The following is an 18,555-nucleotide window of genomic DNA, read 5'->3' on the forward strand; positions in this document are numbered from 1 at the left end:
TAATGTTATATGTAATATAAGCTCGATGGGTTTATCAAATTTCCGTAGCATATATAGGGGTTCTTTTTTAGTTGGGAAAAATTATTGTGGTGGTGGGTATTTCCTTTTTTTTGGAAGTAATGTGTCGCCATCTATTGCGGAAATTGGGGAAAATGACGTCAAGGGTGTGCGCAGGCAACGTGTTGGCGCAGGTGTGTCCTCCTTTCTCAGTTTTCGAACCTGGTAACCCTAGGCTAGACTGACCATATTTCATCGACGAAATTACGGGAAAATACCGGACATTGCCAAATTACGGCCGAATTCCAATTATCGCAAAAAAATTTCAAAAATGCCCCCAAATATTAGTTTGAAACTAGCCCTCCCCCAAAGTTTGAAAATATTTTCAGAATGAGTTCGTTTGTGGTGATTCGAGAGAATTCCGAAACAGACTTCGACTATCCGGCCTGGTTAAATAATCACAATTCTTCGTGATAAAATGAGTAATAATTTATACTTTGCCAAGGCATTCCAAGTGTTATCAATTTGTGTAATCATTTATCAATGAACAGTAAAATAAATTTGAATAATATTTTGTAAGAATTAATTAATAGTTTGTTTATTTTAAAAGTTTACGTATTCATACTGTACATTTTACTGGATTTTATATTCCTTGCAATTAAGTTAGACATTATCAGATTTATCTTAAAATATGTACAATACTTTTATTCTTGACTCTTCATTTTGCCGTAATAAATTTTTAAAACGTAGAATACCATAGACATATGCCAGGTAAAAGGGGGGTTAGAGCCGAGATTATGGTGCATTTTTGCAGTAAAAAACGAAACACTAGGAAACAATAAAAGAAACTGACCCCCCACAAAGCCCTGCTTACGCTATTGTGCAGTACAATGCATAACAAACATTTATAAAATACTCGCCTGTACTTAAGAGATTAGAAGTGTGAATAAGAGAAGGGTTTGGTATGTAAAAGGTTTTTTAATTTATATATGGTATGGTTTTTTTTATACCACAGTTTATACAGAACTCTGGCCTATCTAGCTCTTTTGTTATCCGGCCTGTCTCCTTCCCCCACATTAGGCCGGATAGTCCAGAGTGTACTGTGTTTTGTTTTTCAAAAAAATCGATTTCAACTTTATATTTATTGCCGGCCAGTTTAATGAAATCAAACTCTTTTTGGCGCACATCAATGAAAACTGCATATACGGTTTTGTTTTTTTAACACATACAATCTCAATCATAAAAAATTGCTAGGGCTATTGGCAACGAAAGGCTCTTTCCCTATGATATTTAGATAAGGGTAAAGTTAATACAGAGCAGGGTCTCCTGTGCAGAAGTAAAAGCAGAACTAGGGTAACCATACGTCCCCTATTTCTCGGGACAATCCCAGTTTTTTCTGTTTTCCTGGCTGTCCCGACTTTTTTGCGGAAATGTTCCGGTTTCTCACATATTTTAAACGAAGCCAACTTGGCTTTTTATTCATCAAATTGACGAATAAAACTCGTTCTTCCCAACTCGGAAAATATATTACGACAACAAATTAGCATATTCATCTCGCATATTTGTCACGTTTTTTTATTTTTTTATTTACTGCAATTTCAAGTGGAGATTCGTTTTCAGCGATTGGCGACCGTTCTGTGATTTCACAACGAGTTGGCAACTTTGCTTACTTTTGACATCATTTTTAGCGATAAATGGCAATGTCCCGTATTTTCCCGTATTTCAAAGCCCGATTTTCCGTATTTTTCTCGAGCAAATATGGTCAGCTTAACCAGAACTAAAAGTCAATGTATGACACTTGAAGTGTTGCCAATATGTGTAAAATTCAAAGAAAATACAAATATATATATATATATATAATTAGAGATAAAATGAGGAGACGTAAAATAAAAATAAATTAGAAGAGATTGAAAAATTGGAAAAATATGGATCAATGAGGAGGTCGTTCTCAAGGGGGAACCCCCACATTGCTCCAAACTGCAAAAATGTTTCTAATGATGGTAGGCCTAATAAGCATAAATTTACCATCAGTTCCCCCGACATTTTTAATGAATTAAGAACTTTTCTTAAAAAGTTTTTAATTTTACAATAATTCAGAAAATTGAAACATTCGACTTTGAAAATTTGTTTACAAATATTCCTCATGAAAACATCGTAAATATTTGTGAAAGTTTATATGTAAAATACAAGAACATTATTCACTTGGAAAAAAACTCTTGGAATGATCTTGTAAAATTTTGCATCTTTGAGAATTACTTATACAATGGCACCGACATATTTAAACAGATTAAGGGTATACCCATGGGCACTTGTTTTTCCAGTGCTTTTGCCAATATTTTTTTACATTTTTACGAAACTAATATTTTTACTGAACATAAAATCATGGGTTTTAGATATATCGATGATCTCATTATTTTTAATTTTGAAATTTTTCTGGAATTTAGCAGTGACATTTACCTTACAGACTTGACACTCAAGAGAACCAATCATGACCCCCCCCCCATCTACTGACTTCCTTGATCTTAAAATTCGCTTGTCTAATAACATAGCCTTTGTTGGGATTTTTGATAAAAGAAAAGAATTTAAATTTAATGTTAATTTTCTCTCTAATTTCAATTCTGATATTAGTATTAGAATTTTGAAATATATATTTTTTGGACAATTATCAAGAATTAAAAAAACTTGTAATAATGCTAAAGATTTTTTGGAAGCTTATTCTGAATTTTTAAACATCTTGAGTGGCAACGGTTATCCGTCTTATTTTATGGGTTTCAAACATGGAGGAAAGAATAACAGGAGGTGACGCGACCAGCGCCTCCGTTGAGAAAGCATGGGGAATCTGGGTTGCCAGATGAAGCCCGTGATCACTCTATTAAAGGGACCAAGTAAGCCCAAACAAACCGTGGCTTCCCATGCTTTCCTATGAGAAACATCCCCGTTTTTAAAAATCATTTAAAAATTTAATATTCATTTTAAGAACTTGATTTTTTTCCCTCAAATTCTTTGGATATATTTATACAATTGAACAAGAGCTTTTACAATTTTAGTTGTTATTTGTTTTCGAATATTAACTTCAACAACATGGAACCTTTTGCAAAAATAACCAAAATTTACCCATATCTTGTGCCACAAAATTTCTTCTCGGCATTTTAATTTTAAAAAAATTATGCCAAAGTATGTAACACCTCAGTGCTGAGAGAAATACAATGTTTAAAGACACTTGAACAAGCGGTGTTTGAAAAAATCTGACTTTTTTGTGAAAAACATTATATATATGCAAAGCAATAGCATATATAATGCCTTTCAGCTGTTTATATTAAAATTGTAGAAATATTTCTCCATTCCAGGCAAAAACTCCAAAACAGACACAATTTTAGATTTCAATTTAGAATTAAATTCGAAACATTTTTGTCAAATTTTCGTACACATACCACTTTAAAAGCAAAGTAATTGGTACAAAATGAAGAGAAAAAAAAAACAGCCCAGATTATTTTTCTAAATACTATAGGCCAGAGAGAGATGACTTATCAAAGCTCGTAAAAAAAAGTTTTTTATTTTTTAATATTTTTTTCTCAATACATCTACATAGCGGAAAGTTCGGATGGGCGGCATATATTTCCAGCAATACGTATTCAAGAATATGAGAGTGGAACGGAAGAAGGGTGGCGAAATTTGTACAGCCTACAGGCAGCAAAACCATAAATACACAGTGGCGGACGACTTTCGAGCACTTCCATTACTTTGAGGCACGGGGGTGGCAAAATGCTGTTTGCCCCGGGTGGCAAAAATCCTAGCTACGGTCCTGTCAGAAGGTGCTCAAGCACCTCAGAACTGATTCAGAAATCAAAATTCCTCATGTAAATCTTAAGACGAGCACCCACGGGCCTGAAACACTTTCGAAATGTCCCGGATCTATCATAATGATGAACGAAACAAAAAGGCAAGATAAACAGTTAAAAGAAAAAAATTATGAAATTGCATTTTATTGCAGCTTCATATTACATATTTTAATTAATCATATTCCCATAGACATTAATGTGATGCATCAAATTTTTAAAATAAATTGAAGCACTGAACTAAAAACTTATGACGAGTCGAGAGGGAAAAGTGATCTTCCCCTTTTTCAAAAATAAATTAAAAATATAAAAACCCCTTATAAAAAGATAAAGTTTTATCTTTCCCCTTTATTAGATCATGTAGATTACCCGAAAACGCATTAAATGGTCATGGTGCTTAAATTTATTTAGCTATTAATATTTTAAAAGAATTCGATCCGGCAAAACACATGTCAAGTATAGGGAAAAGAGCGGTTTGTTTGGGCTTTCTCGTCAGCCCATAGGGTTGCCACAGCGGCTTCAATTTTTGTTCCTGATGTCACCTCCTGTTATTCTTTCCTCTATGGGTTTCAAACATGGAGGAAAGAATAACAGGAGGTGACGTGACCAGCGCGTCCGTTGAGAAAGCATGGGGAATCAGGGTTGCCAGATGAAGCCAGTGATCACTCTATTAAAGGGACCAAGTAAGCCCAAACAAACCGTGGCTTCCCATGCTTTCCTATGAGAAACATCCCCATTTTTAAAAATAATTTAAAAATTTACTGTTCACTTTAGGAACTCTATTTTTTCCCCTCAAATTCTGGGGATATATTTATACAATTGAACAAGAGCTTTTTAGTTGTTATTTGTTTTCGATTATTAACTTCAACAACATGGAACCTTTTGCAAAAATAACCAAAATTTACCCATATCCTGTGCCACAAAATTTCTTCCCTGCATTTTCATTAAAAAAAAAATTATGCCAAAGCATGTAACAAACATCTCAGTGCTGAGAGAGACACAATGTTTAAAGACACTTGAACAAGCGGTGTTTGAAAAAAATCTGTGACTATTTTTTTTTGCAAAAAACATTATATATACAAAACATTAGCATATATAATGCCTTTCAGCTGTTTATATTAAAATATTGTATAAATATTTCCAGTCCAGATAGAACAAAAAGTCGAACACAGACACACAATTTTAAATTTAAAATTCAATTTGAAACTGTGTTTTTTGTCAAATTTTCGTACACATAACCACTTTAAAAGCAAAGTAATAGGTACAAAATGAAGAGGGAAAAAAAGCAACCTAAGTTATTATTTTCCTAAATACTATAGCCCAGAGACTTATAGCAGCTCGTAAAAAAAGTTTATTTTTAATATTCTTTTCTCAATACTAAATCTACATGGCGGAAGGTTCGGATGGGCGCCATATATTTCAGTAATACGTATTCGAGAATATGAGAGTGGAACGGAAGAAGGGTGGCGAAATTTGTACAGCCTGCAGGCAGGGAAATCATAAATACAGTGGCGGAGGATGCTCGAGCACTTCCAGTATTTTGAGGCACGGGAACGGCAAAATGCTGTTTGCCCCGGGTGGCAAAAATCCTAGCTATGGCCCTGTTAGAAGGTACTCCAGCACCTCAGAATTGATTCAGAAATCAAAATTCCTCATGTAAAGCTTAAGACGAGCACCCACAGGCCTCAAACACTTTCGAAATGTCCCGGATCTATCATAATGATGAACAAAACAAAAAAAGGCAAAATAAACCGTTAAAAGGAAAAATTATGGAAATTGCATTTTATTGGACCTTCGTATTATTTTAATTAAGTATATTCCCATAGACATTAATGTGATGCATCAAATTTTTAAAATAAATTGAAGGCACTGAACTAAAAACTTATGACGAGTTGAGAGTGAAAAATGATATTCCCCTTTTAAAAATAAATTAAAAATATAAAAACCCCTTATAAAAGGATAAAGTTTTATCTTTCCCCTTTATTGAATCATGTATATTACCTAAAGATGCATTAAACAGTCATGGTGCTTAAATTTATTTAGTTATTAATATTTTAAAAGTATTCGATCCGGCAAAACACATGTTAAGTATAAGGAAAAAAGCGGTTTGTTTGGGCTTACTTGTTAGCCCATAGGGTTGCCACAACGGTTTCAATTTTCGTGCCTGATGTCACCTCCTTGTATTCTTTCCTCCATGGGTTTCAAACTTCACCCACGTTCTCCAACTCGTTAGCTCGTGCCACATGTTTTGAAATATCATTTTTGGTGTTTTATTTCATTTTATATTATTGTTCAATTTTTTATATTTTCTATTTTTACATCTTCAACTTTTAAACACAATTTTGTGTGTTAATATCTATATAATATTTTGCTCCTAATGCGACTTTTCATATATTTTTTTGTAAATTTCGTATTTTCTCATATTTGCTAATTTACTTCCAAAGCTTGTTCATCGCAAAAATGTCGGGGGAACTGATGGTAAATTTATGCCTATTAGGCCTACCATCATTAGAAACATTTTTGCAGTCTGGAGCAATGTGGGGGTTTCCCCTTGAGAACGACCTCTTCATTGATCCATATTTTTCCAATTTTTCAATCTCTTCTAATTTATTTTTATTTTTCGTCTCCTCATTTTATCTCTAATTTTATAATTTCGAGTTATGTGTATAAAGCTGCCTTTTTGGCTCTGTACTCTGACTTTTGAAGTTTTTCAAATAAATCTGGTTTCTGTCAGTTCCTCTTTTATAATTCTTGCCATATATATATCACTAAAAACAATGCCAACCTCATAGTTTATGAATTATGGAAATTACCTGCATCTACGATTTTGATGGAAGTAACTAATTCAAGTGAGACATTTTTACTAAGTCGGAAAAACCAAAAGAACCGGGCCTGTCCAGGGAAATAGGGGATGTATGGGCACCTTAATTATAGCTTATACAAATCTGCAAGTTTCTTTTACTGGTGCAGCTTATATAACGGAGTGGCAACCCTAATGCGGGCCACAACGCTGCAGCCGACCATTGTGTTGACCCCCCGAACACAGAAGTTGGCCATCCATGTTATACACCGGATGAAACACCGGATGGGCATGACTAGGCTGGCAATAGAAATGATAGATGAATAGAAAAAATAACCTTTTGGGTTAGTGTCACATAAATTTACATGTTTACTACAGGTATTCAAAGTGAAATGCCCTCTGGTGGTAACATGTGCAACTAATTTTTTTCTCCCCTGAATTCCCATCATTTCATGACATCCTGCACAAAATTTCAACTTTTCTGATAACTGGTTTTCAGATGACTACTTTAAAATAGGGTCTTTTAATTATGGGTGCCCTGTATATGTTCCATTCCACATACATCAGCTGGAACTGTTGTCAATATTTCATTTTTAACAATATCCTCTTCATCCGCATGATGTTCAATATCATTACATAATCGCTATTGATTATAATGCTAAAATAAGAGGTTTCTAAGGAGGTGAGATATCTTGTCAATGCCGCTGAGAGGGTTGAGTGTTTATACTCACAAATCTGGGGATTTTTATGTATTAAAAAACCCACTTCAGAAGGGACTAAATGAAAAAACTGTAAATAGGTCTATCTATTCGTGGTTAATTTTGCAGTAAAGGGAACACTATGAGGGAACCATATCACTTGTTTCTATGGCAACTCAATTGTTTTTCTATTTCTCATCAGAGTGCATAGTTTTTAAGTCATTACAATCATGATTCACTTTGCAACAAAAGCTTTAGTATTGTTTAATAATGCCAACAGTTACGAAAATTGTTTTAACATATCAGTGCTTAACTTTCTTCAGTCATATTGATTCAAATGAACAAAAAAAGTAAATGATGAAAAGTATATATTATGTTTGATTTTTCTCTTGCAGCAGTCCCATATTATAGGTAATAATCAGTACTGGTACCATGGTTGCTTCCTTATCCAGCGAACTCTAATGCCAGAATCTGTGCGTATTTTTATGGAAGCCGCTTCACAAGCTCTAACTGTTTCTTTCACTGATTGCATAAGGTTTTGAGCATTTCCCACCAACATTTCGGTTGCTTCCATATCTTCTTCAGTTCCTGAAATATATATCCAAATATAATAAAAAATTTTACTTGCTCAATCAACCATAGGTGTAAAATTCAGCACCAGAAAAAAAAGCAACATTTTCTGTAGGTTTTTATAAAACTGAAAAAACGCCACAAAAATTTTGAAACAGTTGAAAAAAAATTTTCATTCTTTCATTCAAATTTAAAAAAGAAAACACATACTGTAAAATGGGGTGAGATTATGCCACTTGGGGTGAGAATGTGCCATCCTGAGATTCAGCATACAAGTGGGCCTGTCATTAAAGCAATTTGTTTTTCTGATTAGCAGGAGATAGTGGTGGTACAAAGCTATAACCATTGGAATAACACGTCCCTGATGAGAACTCAGTAACCTCTCTGCAATATTTATTAACAATTCACTGTTTTGTCACATTCTTACAACCCATGTAAAGTCTTGATTCCTGTAGTAGTATCATGGGCTTATTTCACGTACTGGTAAGTAATATATTTGATTCACCTATTACTCGAAGTATTATCCGTGGAGTTTCATTTCTATCACCTTATTTGGTTGTGAACATATGACACTATCAGTAAAAGTCCACATGAAGCAGTGAGATTGTGCCACCCCTTTTTTTTTTGGTTATTGGTTGTACTGTAACCACTGTTTTTCATTATTTTAGCAATGGGACGTGTGTATGTGAAGAAAGTTGGTGGTTGGAGGTATCATAGGTGGACAGATGAACTCATAGCACAAGTTGTGGAAGGAATAAGAGGGAGAGAAGTTTCTGTCAGGGAAGCAGATGAAGGTGTCACTGCAACCACAGCAGATTTCAATGTAGGTGACTTTGTAGCAATTTCAAATGAAGAGGGAGAATCTATCCGGGTAAAATGTGCACAAGCTATGATGAAACTGCAGAAGCTTATGTTTCCTGTATGGTGAGAAAAGGAAAATATTGGATTTGGCCAAAAAAGGCTGATGAACTTTGGTATAGGAAGGACCAAATTATTAAAACAATATTTGCTCCCAAGAAAAAGAGGGATTCAAAAGTCTTTTTTATTGATTCGGAATATTAAACATTTCTTAAGTCAGTAAATAAAGAGCGTACACGCCAACCTTGGAACCAAGTTTCTTTGTAATGGCAATGATCATTGCTGAGAGTACCCCCCTCGAAAAAAAATGTTTACAAAATTTTTTCTCTCTCTCATGACTTTTTTTTGTAAGTTCATATAAAGTTTCTTCAACTTTAGAAAAAAATTTTAAATCTGACATTCTATATCAAACTAGCAGTAATACTTGGCAATGCCCAGGTTTTCTTCATTTGCTGGGAGCATTAAAAAAGTGACAAACAAAAAGTTTAAGAGCCAAGATGTAATCAAAATGGACATTCCAAAATTCAATCCTGCTGAACAGCTTTCTAACCCCATCGAGCAACTCTGTCGAACTTTTAAAGGAGCCTATCGTTTAAGTTGGGGCCTGTTTGGTACACATAGAATATTTGGTAAAGATTGGTATGAAATTGTAGATTTGCAGAGAACATAACACAAAACAGCATTATGAACATAACGTTGAGAACGTAACGCAAACAGCCGCCAAAAAGGTTAGGGAGCTAGCTTCTGACTGTGCAGGTCTGGGTTTGAATCCCGGGTCGGGCATGGATGTCTGCTAACACTAACAAATTCCCTGTACAGATCGTAACAATCTCTTGGGAATATGTGCTGATCACGTTATTATTTAAAAAAAAAAATCAATCATATATAATTAGACAGATGTCACGTTTTCTGTTTTACAGCATTATCTGTGAGTGAAATTTGAATTTTCTTTTATTTATCAAAAAGAACTCTATGCTGTGATAACTTATTTTTGTGTGAATTGCACCTTTTTATGTCAATTGGTTGATTTGTTATTTATTCTTTGGAGATGCAGTCTTTGCATGATGTCATTTTGTACTCGATAAGATAATGAAATTCAAGAAAATCTTTGAACTAATGAAGTTTCTAAAGGAAACTAGACCATAGTTTTTCACGATTTACTGTAGTTCTGTATTTTATGGTAGAAACAACGGAAATTTTGTAGTAGTTGGCAGTATAAAAGAGTGACTGAAGAGCATTACTTTGTTTCCCAACTTATTTATTGAAACCTTAAAAAATTGTTTAAATTTTGAAAAAATAATTCAACTTTTCAGCTTAAAAAGGAGTTAACATCAACCGGAGTGTTTTTGCTTTAAGGTAAGTGGTGTGTTGATGTGCACCACGATTGATTCCATTAACAAAAAGAGATGGCCTAATCACCCCACTTCATGGAGTGAGATTGTGCCAAAAAAATAATACCTCAACCACCCCCAACCACTTAAAAAAAATTTCTGCTCCAAAACAGAGCTGGGATGTGTATCTATCTTTCTGTACCAATTTCAGCCAATTATGTTGGTAAAAAAAATCATAAAAAAAAAACCTTCAAAAAAATCTGGACAATCTCACCTCATTTTATTTACAGTAAAAGTCTGATATAACGAGTACAGCTTATAACGAAAATCTAGCTATTATGAGTGATTTGCAAGTAATTGTCAAAGAACTAATGTTGAAAAAAGATGCAGAAATATGCATTTATTGTAAGTTGCATTTAAAGAAATGCGTAGTAAGTTTACTTTTGATAAAAATTTTCTTGCTCTCGTTATACTGTAGTAGACTTTTACTGTATTTTGAAACAGAGAAAACATCTAAGTTAAGTGAAATAAATATCAGAAAGCACAGACTTAGTAACAACAAACACTGAGACTTTAAAATATATGAGCTGTAACTGCTGTAAGTCTTGTGAAGTACCAACTCAAATCCGTGTGAAATTTTACACTTTTACCATAATCAACAACATTATGTGTGTCAAATGTCTTATTTGGCAAGGTATTTTCCTATAACTATACAAAAAAAAAAAACATTTCCAGTCGGTAAAACTTATCAAAAACATGTACCTCATATTTTAGATATACTTAGAAAATTTACCATCAAACAAGTTGATTTTTGTTTTAAGAAATTTCTTTACAGTTAGTGGTATAGATCTTTCAGATTATCACAGTCAAAAATATAATGTACTCAAACAGCTTACCCTCTTTCTCCATAGTGCGAGACAGAAAAAAAAGGACAGATTGGAATTGTCAAAAAAGGACATCTTTGAACAGTTCTGAATTAAAATGCTCAAAATTCATGCCACACAATATTAAAAAATTAGGTATAAAACTTAAAGTTGATAAAAAATACCAGGCAATAAATGAGTTAGTGTTAAAAATTAATATTTTTCTTTTCCCTTCAAAACAATTACAAAAAAATATATAATTAAATAAAAACACTGCAACTTCAACATTGGGAACCATGTTTTTGATTTTTGGCAATAGTGAATAAGTTTACTTAAAGTAACCTCACAATTGCACAAAATGGAGTTAAAAAGTTATTGAATTGATAGACCCGATTCCACATTAATTTAACAGCTTCCCCTAATACAGTAACCACCCCCCCTAATGCAGTAGAACTTCTATAACCAGACACCCCCCCCCCCCACCAGGGTATCAATAAACATGTCGACTTGAGCAGATGTCAAGTTAGCAAAATTCAATTTGATCTCACACTAACAATTTTTAAAACACTCCAATTCCATCATCAATTTAACAAAAAAAATTTACCAGTAATTTTTTTAACAAAAATTTTCTGAATAAACTTGAATTAGGGTGAAAAAAAAACAATTTGAAACATTTATTATTTTTGAATATGAGCAGTGCAATTGTCAAAAATTAGAAAATCTTTCCTATTCTCACTTAAAAATTTTGATTCACCTTACTCCACCATCTCTCACTCAAAAATTTCAGATATCATCCCCACTTATCTGTACCTTTTATAATATATGGGCAGGGCCGTCTTAAGAGTATCATGGGCCCCCGGGCCAATTGATTTTTCTGAGGCCCTAACCAAACAATTCTCGAAAATTTCAACCAGATCTCATTTTTGTGAGGCCCCTCTTTGCTTGAGGCCCCCGGGCCATGCCTGGGTGGACCCATGCCTTAAGACGGCACTGTATATGGGTTGAGTTTCCAAGTTCCAAATAGTGGAAAGTGATTTTACTGAATATAGATAACTATACATGACATAAAAATTTCTGAACTGGCTGCTGCAGAGGCAATTTAAAAATTTGTTGTGATAACACATTACAAATCATAGTAGACTTAAGCTGGGTTTAGCCATCTCATTTTGAGTTTTAGGTTTCTCCCCCATTGAATTCAGTATTGTGCTAACCATTGGAGTTATCTAGCATATGCTCGATTATATGCATGTTGAGTTAGAGAGGTTCTATGGTATTTAGCTTGTATATGAATCATTAACAGAAGTTTGTAAACAAACAGCTGTAAGCAATGATAAGGGTGAAATCTAAGAGCTACAAATGAGTATAGAGTTTGATTTTCGACCTCTGACAAAAAGTAATTTGCGAAACAGAAAATAAAATGATGATTTAATGGAAGAAACAAAGTAACCAATATTTATGATAAAATTTTAGTATTTGAGCAAATTTTTGTTTGATTTAGCCAAATGAGCATACCTTGCCCAGCCAACATGGTTGCTTTAACAGTTGAAAGAATGCGTAACTGTGTTGCAATTGTAGGAATTCTTTCACACACTTGAAGAATATTCTAAAAATAAATATGTACAAATATAAAAGATAAGTGATGCATGAATGCACAGCAATGAAATAATTTACATAATAGAAAGATATAAAATTTTGTTCAGTTTGTAGTTTATCATACATGCGTCATTCTCACAAAACTTTATAAAAAATGAACAAAAAACTATTTTAAAAAAATGTCAATCAAAAAAATTCTTTGCATTTCTATAAGGTAAAATTATTTTATTAAGCAATATATATATATATAAGAGCATACTTTTTAAATAAAAATACAACACCTTAATGCAACATTCATGAATACAATGATAATATATATACCCAATGAAACCTTGATATTCCAATAACATAAAGAAGCAACTATGCAAAATATAAAAATCACTCACTGTGCGCATCCTTTTATCTGTACACATACGAGCCAATTCTTTTGCGAGTCTAGTTACTTCTTTAGATGCTTCAGCAATGTCTTTAGCACAAGCAATTAGCTCTCTTTTAGAACCACCATCCCCTCTGTTTTAAAACCAAATCTCTTTATTTTAGAAAATAACATATAAACAATACAATTAATTTCTTGAAAGGACAAATAACTGTTAGCTAAGGTTAGGAAAGAACATTCTAACTTAGGAGTGGCCAATCTGTTTCTGAGCTGTGCCCCACAATAAAGACAATTTTAATGTCACATGCAACTACTCAAAATGTTTACATCATGCAGACCATATGTCCCATTTTTATCTGATGATTCTCTTGATGTAATTCAGCCTCTAGTTTTAGTAGAAATGCTTGTTTTGTCACTCTTACAAATCAGAAATGTTTTTACTTTTGAATCCTAAATGCATTTGTCACAATGCAAATTGTGTAAGTGTAATAACAGTGCATCTTACATACACAATGTTGAGCATAGGCACCTGAACTTGAGGGCTCAGTTAGGGTACTTTGTCCCTCCCAACAAAATTTCTAAGGGGGCTGAAGCCACCAATAAGAATTAATGGACATACAATGAAATGCAGGTCCCCTCTCCCAATGCAAAAGTCCTTCAGACCTGTACATATGGGATGCCCAGCAACCTTGGCTTTCCCCCTAAAATATTTTCTTCATTATGGTGGTGTCTCTGGTTGGATAGAAAACAAAAAAAATGCATCACGATTGATTGGACTTCCTATCATGCCAAATATAGGTTTGTAAGCCTCTAAGACAAGAAAAACATTGGGGAGAATGTTTTAGATTGAAAAATTGAATAGAATTTCTTTCATTTTCGAAGCCTTCGTTTGCCACTCCTGATACTATGGTGTGCCACAAGCATGCCGACGGTTGGTCACTCCTGTTCTGACTTGTATTAAGAAAATTTTGCCAGATTTAGGAAAACTACTTTAAACAATAAGTATAAATGTTACCGTTAAAGTGTATAATTCAGTTATTTCATAGAATAACTGAATAATACACTTTAACGGTACATATACATGTGATAAAATGTGTTTCATAATGAAAGATTTTAAATGGTCATAAATGGTTTTACTTCACTGTAAACTGAACTCCGAATATTCTTTAAAATATTGTTTCAGTTATTCGACAATCACTCAAAATATTCAAAATTTCTTAGGATGAATCTCTTAGATCAAAGACTTAACATGTGTGTGATTTTTTTCCCTTCACTAAATAACTTCACGGAACTCACAGCACAGACACCAAAATTTTTGAACTACAAATTTTTATTTTCTGTTAAAACCTAATTGGTCAGGGAAAGCCTCAAAACATTCACTCAAAATGTGATCAGTGATTGAACAGACATGCCGCTGTACTCTAAGTTTCCTGGGACCCAAGTTATTGGCAAAATCTGGGTCCTTTTTAAGTGAAAGTGAGTACCTCTCAAAAAACATTATAGCCCCCCCCCCCCATTATTCACTGGTATCTCTGTAAATTTTTTCCAGCATGGCCTAGGTCTTTGATTACCTGCTTATATCTCTTCGTTAAGACAGAGCGGCGGGCCATGTTCTGGATAGGAGGAAGTATCTCTGTGAATCAAATAAATAATTCATTTCTGAAAGCATGTACTATCCAAAGGTTCATTGAAAAAAAAAGATTAATTTACCAGCTTATAACTAGGTTCTTTTACTTTCATTGTCTACTAGTAGAAAAAGCTCGCAAAGAAGCCCATTAACACTGAGAATTTAACAAATGTAATAAATCTAAAACAAATATACAGTCGATCCCGCTTACAACATTCCCATTTAGAATGTTTTAGTACGACTTATTTTCATGGTCCCAACTCTAAGCAATTCTCATTAAGATATATTTCCCGTTTAAAGCTTCTTTTTTTTCCCTCGCTTACAAAGTTTTTTTATGATTCTTTTTTTAAAAACATTATAAGCGGGATCCACTGTAATTAAAGGTTGAACACACACATTTATATATATTTACTAATAAAAATCAATCTATAAATTCCCTTCCGATTTATTTTCCATTTCATTATAAAAACCTTAGCTATTTCAACAATATCTTGAGATTAAATTTAAAGCAAATGAGAGATTCTAACACTCATCTTCTGATTCCCCTATTCATATAAATACTTGCAAAGTGATTTCCTGGTGAGATGATTTTCTTTTCCCTCCCTGATGGTCTACCACTCTGATCTGTCACCATTCAACAGCTCCCATATTCAGGTGTGAAAATATGTGGCAATGACAGATTTATGTTGGTGAAACTTAACAGTTGCTTGTGTGTGTGCCCAGTGTGTTTTATGTTCAGTAGGTGGTGCTACCTGTCCAGAGCCGCAACTAGATACTTTCTCAAATGGGGCAAGCACAAATTTTGGCATCTCATTGTAATGTAGAGGAAGCAGTTATAAAGGGTGAATTTGGCGTCCCCCATTCTAGAGCCTGGGCACCAGATCTGCCTGGTTCCCCCCCCCCAGTTATGGCCCTGCATCTATTCTCCAAATTGGTAATGCATGGATTTTAAATTTAATGTATACATGTTTGTGTTGTAGATCTGTGTAATTGTCGTGGCAACTAGAGATTTTTTCAAAGGAATAGCCAACTCAAAGTTGGAAAACCTTAGAAAATTGTATTTTAGCCAATTACCACTGCACAATCGCGGGTTCCAAACGGTGCACCCCCCTCCCCCAAGAAGATCAAAAATTAAAAATATTTTTGTAGAAAATTAAAATATTGGAAAAAAATTACATTCTTACACTATCTTGTTAATTTAAAATTCTATTTCCGTGTTAGTGACCTGCGATTTCAGTGGAAGAAATTCTTGTGCCTCTCCACAAGCCAATTCTGTATACACACTCATGATTTTCGCGATGTGAAAGGGTGATTAACACATAGCAGCTAGATGACAAAACCATGGATATTAAAGGTAAAGTGTTTACAGATTCGGTTTTTTATTTCAATGATCTCGGAAAATGTTTTACAATTCAAACGTTCGTTCCAATCCTTTATGGTTTTTCAAAAAATGTGCATTCAAAATCTTGCAGGTACAAAGTGAATTTATGCTGTATAGACACTGTCTTTGAATGCCGGTAGATAGCCGCGAAAGTACCATAATTTCTGGAATATAACTGGAGGGGAGAAAACCGGCATGGGAGTAGAAACTCCAAAATTCGAAAATTTGGTATATGGCCCCTCATTCAGGGACACAACACACAGGGACATCCGTCATCTTATTCTTCAACAACCCAAGTGTATATCAATACAATGCAGTACAGTAAAATGCTTCATTTGTACTTCAAAGTAGTAAAACTACTTTTTCAAGGTTGTGTGATCATGACAGACAGTAGAAAGAAGAAAAAAAAAGAAAGGGGAAAAAGTTGGGGAGGGTTTTTCTCTGAATTTTTTTACTTTGGGACATGTGAACCAAATTTTTATTCATCCTTTTCCAAAATTCTGGATATTTGGCGTGATTGATGTCTCTGATTCCAATTAAGGTGGCCATGGCAAAAATGATCTGGAATATTACAGTAGAGTCTTGATAATGAGTAGTGGGGAGGGAGAGTACCTACTTCTATCTATTTTGCCCTTAATTCGTTTCAGAGGCTAACAAGGTAAAGTATATATGTTATTGTATTTTTTTACAGTATAAATTTACTATAGAGGAGCCTCTGAAAAATTCTGGCCTGGGGATACACTGGAGACCCCAGGTTAAGAATCAAGACCTCAATCAAACTGAACTTGAAACAGAACTTGTTTTTGGCAAAGAAAGAGGTTTTGAAAAGGAATTTTGAAAAAAATTCCAGCACCCTGGATTATCTGGAACCTTTCCAGCCGGAAGTTTCTAGACTCTACTGTGTTAAGGACTATGCAAAGCCTATAGTAGTTATATATATATATATATCTGTGTTATTTAATTAGATGGTTGCAAGATGGGTCAGAGCATTTTGTACTGGTTTGAATAAGACTGTGGATTCAGCTTGAAATAGGAATTCCACTTGTGATGAATACAAACCACTTTTTTTGATGGCATCAAACAGCTTCCAATCATTTAGAAAAAAGTACAGGACTTTGTTGGCAATCACATTGAAGAGATGAAATTGCATTTTACTCACATGTACAATAAAAATGTTTTACTACCTATGTTTTCAATGCTTTATTTACAATCCTTACATATATATTGAGGTATGAAAAAGAAAAAAAAAAGATTACCTTACAAGCTGGCTGAGTTTTGCCATCAACAAAGCCATTCTCTTGGCAGCTGCAATAATTTCATTGTCTTTGCTTGACCATTGTTTGACTTCCTGATGCAAACCATGGGCCGCCACCTAGTGTCACAGATATTTATAGAAAAGGAAATTCTATATGAATTTATTTTTATTTCATGAGCAATATACAGAGTGATTGTAAACTCTTAAAAGAATAGAGCAAAAATCAAGACAAACCATATTTGAAATAGAACTCACTGCTTTTCATTTAAATGATTTTTAATGTGTCATTTTATTCACATATTTTTTGTGTTTTCAAGCGACATATCTTTAAAAAAAGGAAAAAAAATTGCCACATAAATGCGGAAATGTTTGAATGAAAACCTTTTCTAATAACTTATTTAGGCATATCTTTGAGGGTAAAAGATATTTTAATTGAGTTTTTTGCTATAAATTGAACTTTCACAAACCATTATTGGCTGATTTGGTTGAATAACAGGAAAATGTGCTTCAAATTCATCATCTGTTTCCGGAGGAGGAGGTCGTGGTGGGGGTGGTATATCCCCAGAATCTGGTAGTGGTGGACGAGGAGGAACTTCATCTGTGAAAATGATTAACAAAAAAATATTTTTCATATTTTTTATTTTTAAATGTTGAATTAAATTGCATGAACACCATTAAGATGAAACTAAATATCAATTATTTTGCAATTGAGAATAAAAGTTTTTCAATTATATTCTTCATACTACAGAAGGTAAAAAAAGTGTCTGAGCCTAAGTATTAAAATATTCATGATTTCAGCTCTAGGCCAAGATTTCTTCAAAACAGTCAAACATCTATAAATTTTAATTAGTTTAATTTTAACTTCCATTAGTTTCTTTGATGCCAAACAAAGAAACTAATAAAAGAGAATCTGTAAATACCAAGTAATTTTTCAAAACCAATGTAACCTTAATATAGCTTGCAAGGCTTACATGGACATCATTCATAAGGCTATCAGAGCTTTTAGGGTTGTATAAGGCCCTCGTGGATTGGGATTTTTATTCGCTTGCTGTAGAGCTAAACATTTTCAGGAGTGATATGAAGTTGAGGATAAAATCTATATTTATGTGTTTGTTGTGATGGTTTAGCTTACTATTCTTATTTGTGATTGAGTGATTTTGCAGGTATAATTTGACCAATAACATAATAAATACCCTATCACATAATACAGACAGAATCACCCAATCACAAATGAGTCGAGAAACTAATTTTATGTGTAACAGCCTATAAATAACTCCTCCAAATTCACCCAATTATAAATAAGCTCTGTAAGCATTGGTCTGTCTAGCCAAAATTTGGGTCTGTTTTCCAAATCCTTCACAAAATACAAA

At 33.6% G+C, this 18,555-nt stretch overlaps 1 protein-coding gene across 2 annotated transcripts in view; it reads right to left on the bottom strand.

Annotated features, from left to right (window-relative positions):
- Positions 1 to 7,565: 7,565 nt before the first annotated feature.
- Positions 7,566 to 18,555, bottom strand: part of Vinc (vinculin) — a 58,209-nt gene continuing 47,219 nt past the window's right edge. For both annotated transcript variants that reach the window (XM_089233040.1, XM_089233039.1), the window contains 5 exons: positions 17,653 to 17,783; positions 17,187 to 17,302; positions 12,933 to 13,056; positions 12,466 to 12,556; positions 7,566 to 7,919 (listed from right to left, as the gene is read on the bottom strand). In XM_089233040.1, coding sequence (XP_089089166.1) covers positions 7,750 to 7,919; positions 12,466 to 12,556; positions 12,933 to 13,056; positions 17,187 to 17,302; positions 17,653 to 17,783 — 632 coding nt within the window. In that variant the 3' untranslated portion in view covers positions 7,566 to 7,749. The remainder of the gene's footprint in view (positions 7,920 to 12,465; positions 12,557 to 12,932; positions 13,057 to 17,186; positions 17,303 to 17,652; positions 17,784 to 18,555) is intronic.

This window comes from Pholcus phalangioides, unplaced genomic scaffold, assembly GCF_987345545.1.
Source record: "Pholcus phalangioides strain wild (caught in Gottingen) unplaced genomic scaffold, Ppha-v1.0 ptg000007l_1, whole genome shotgun sequence".
Lineage (NCBI taxonomy): Eukaryota > Metazoa > Arthropoda > Arachnida > Araneae > Pholcidae > Pholcus > Pholcus phalangioides.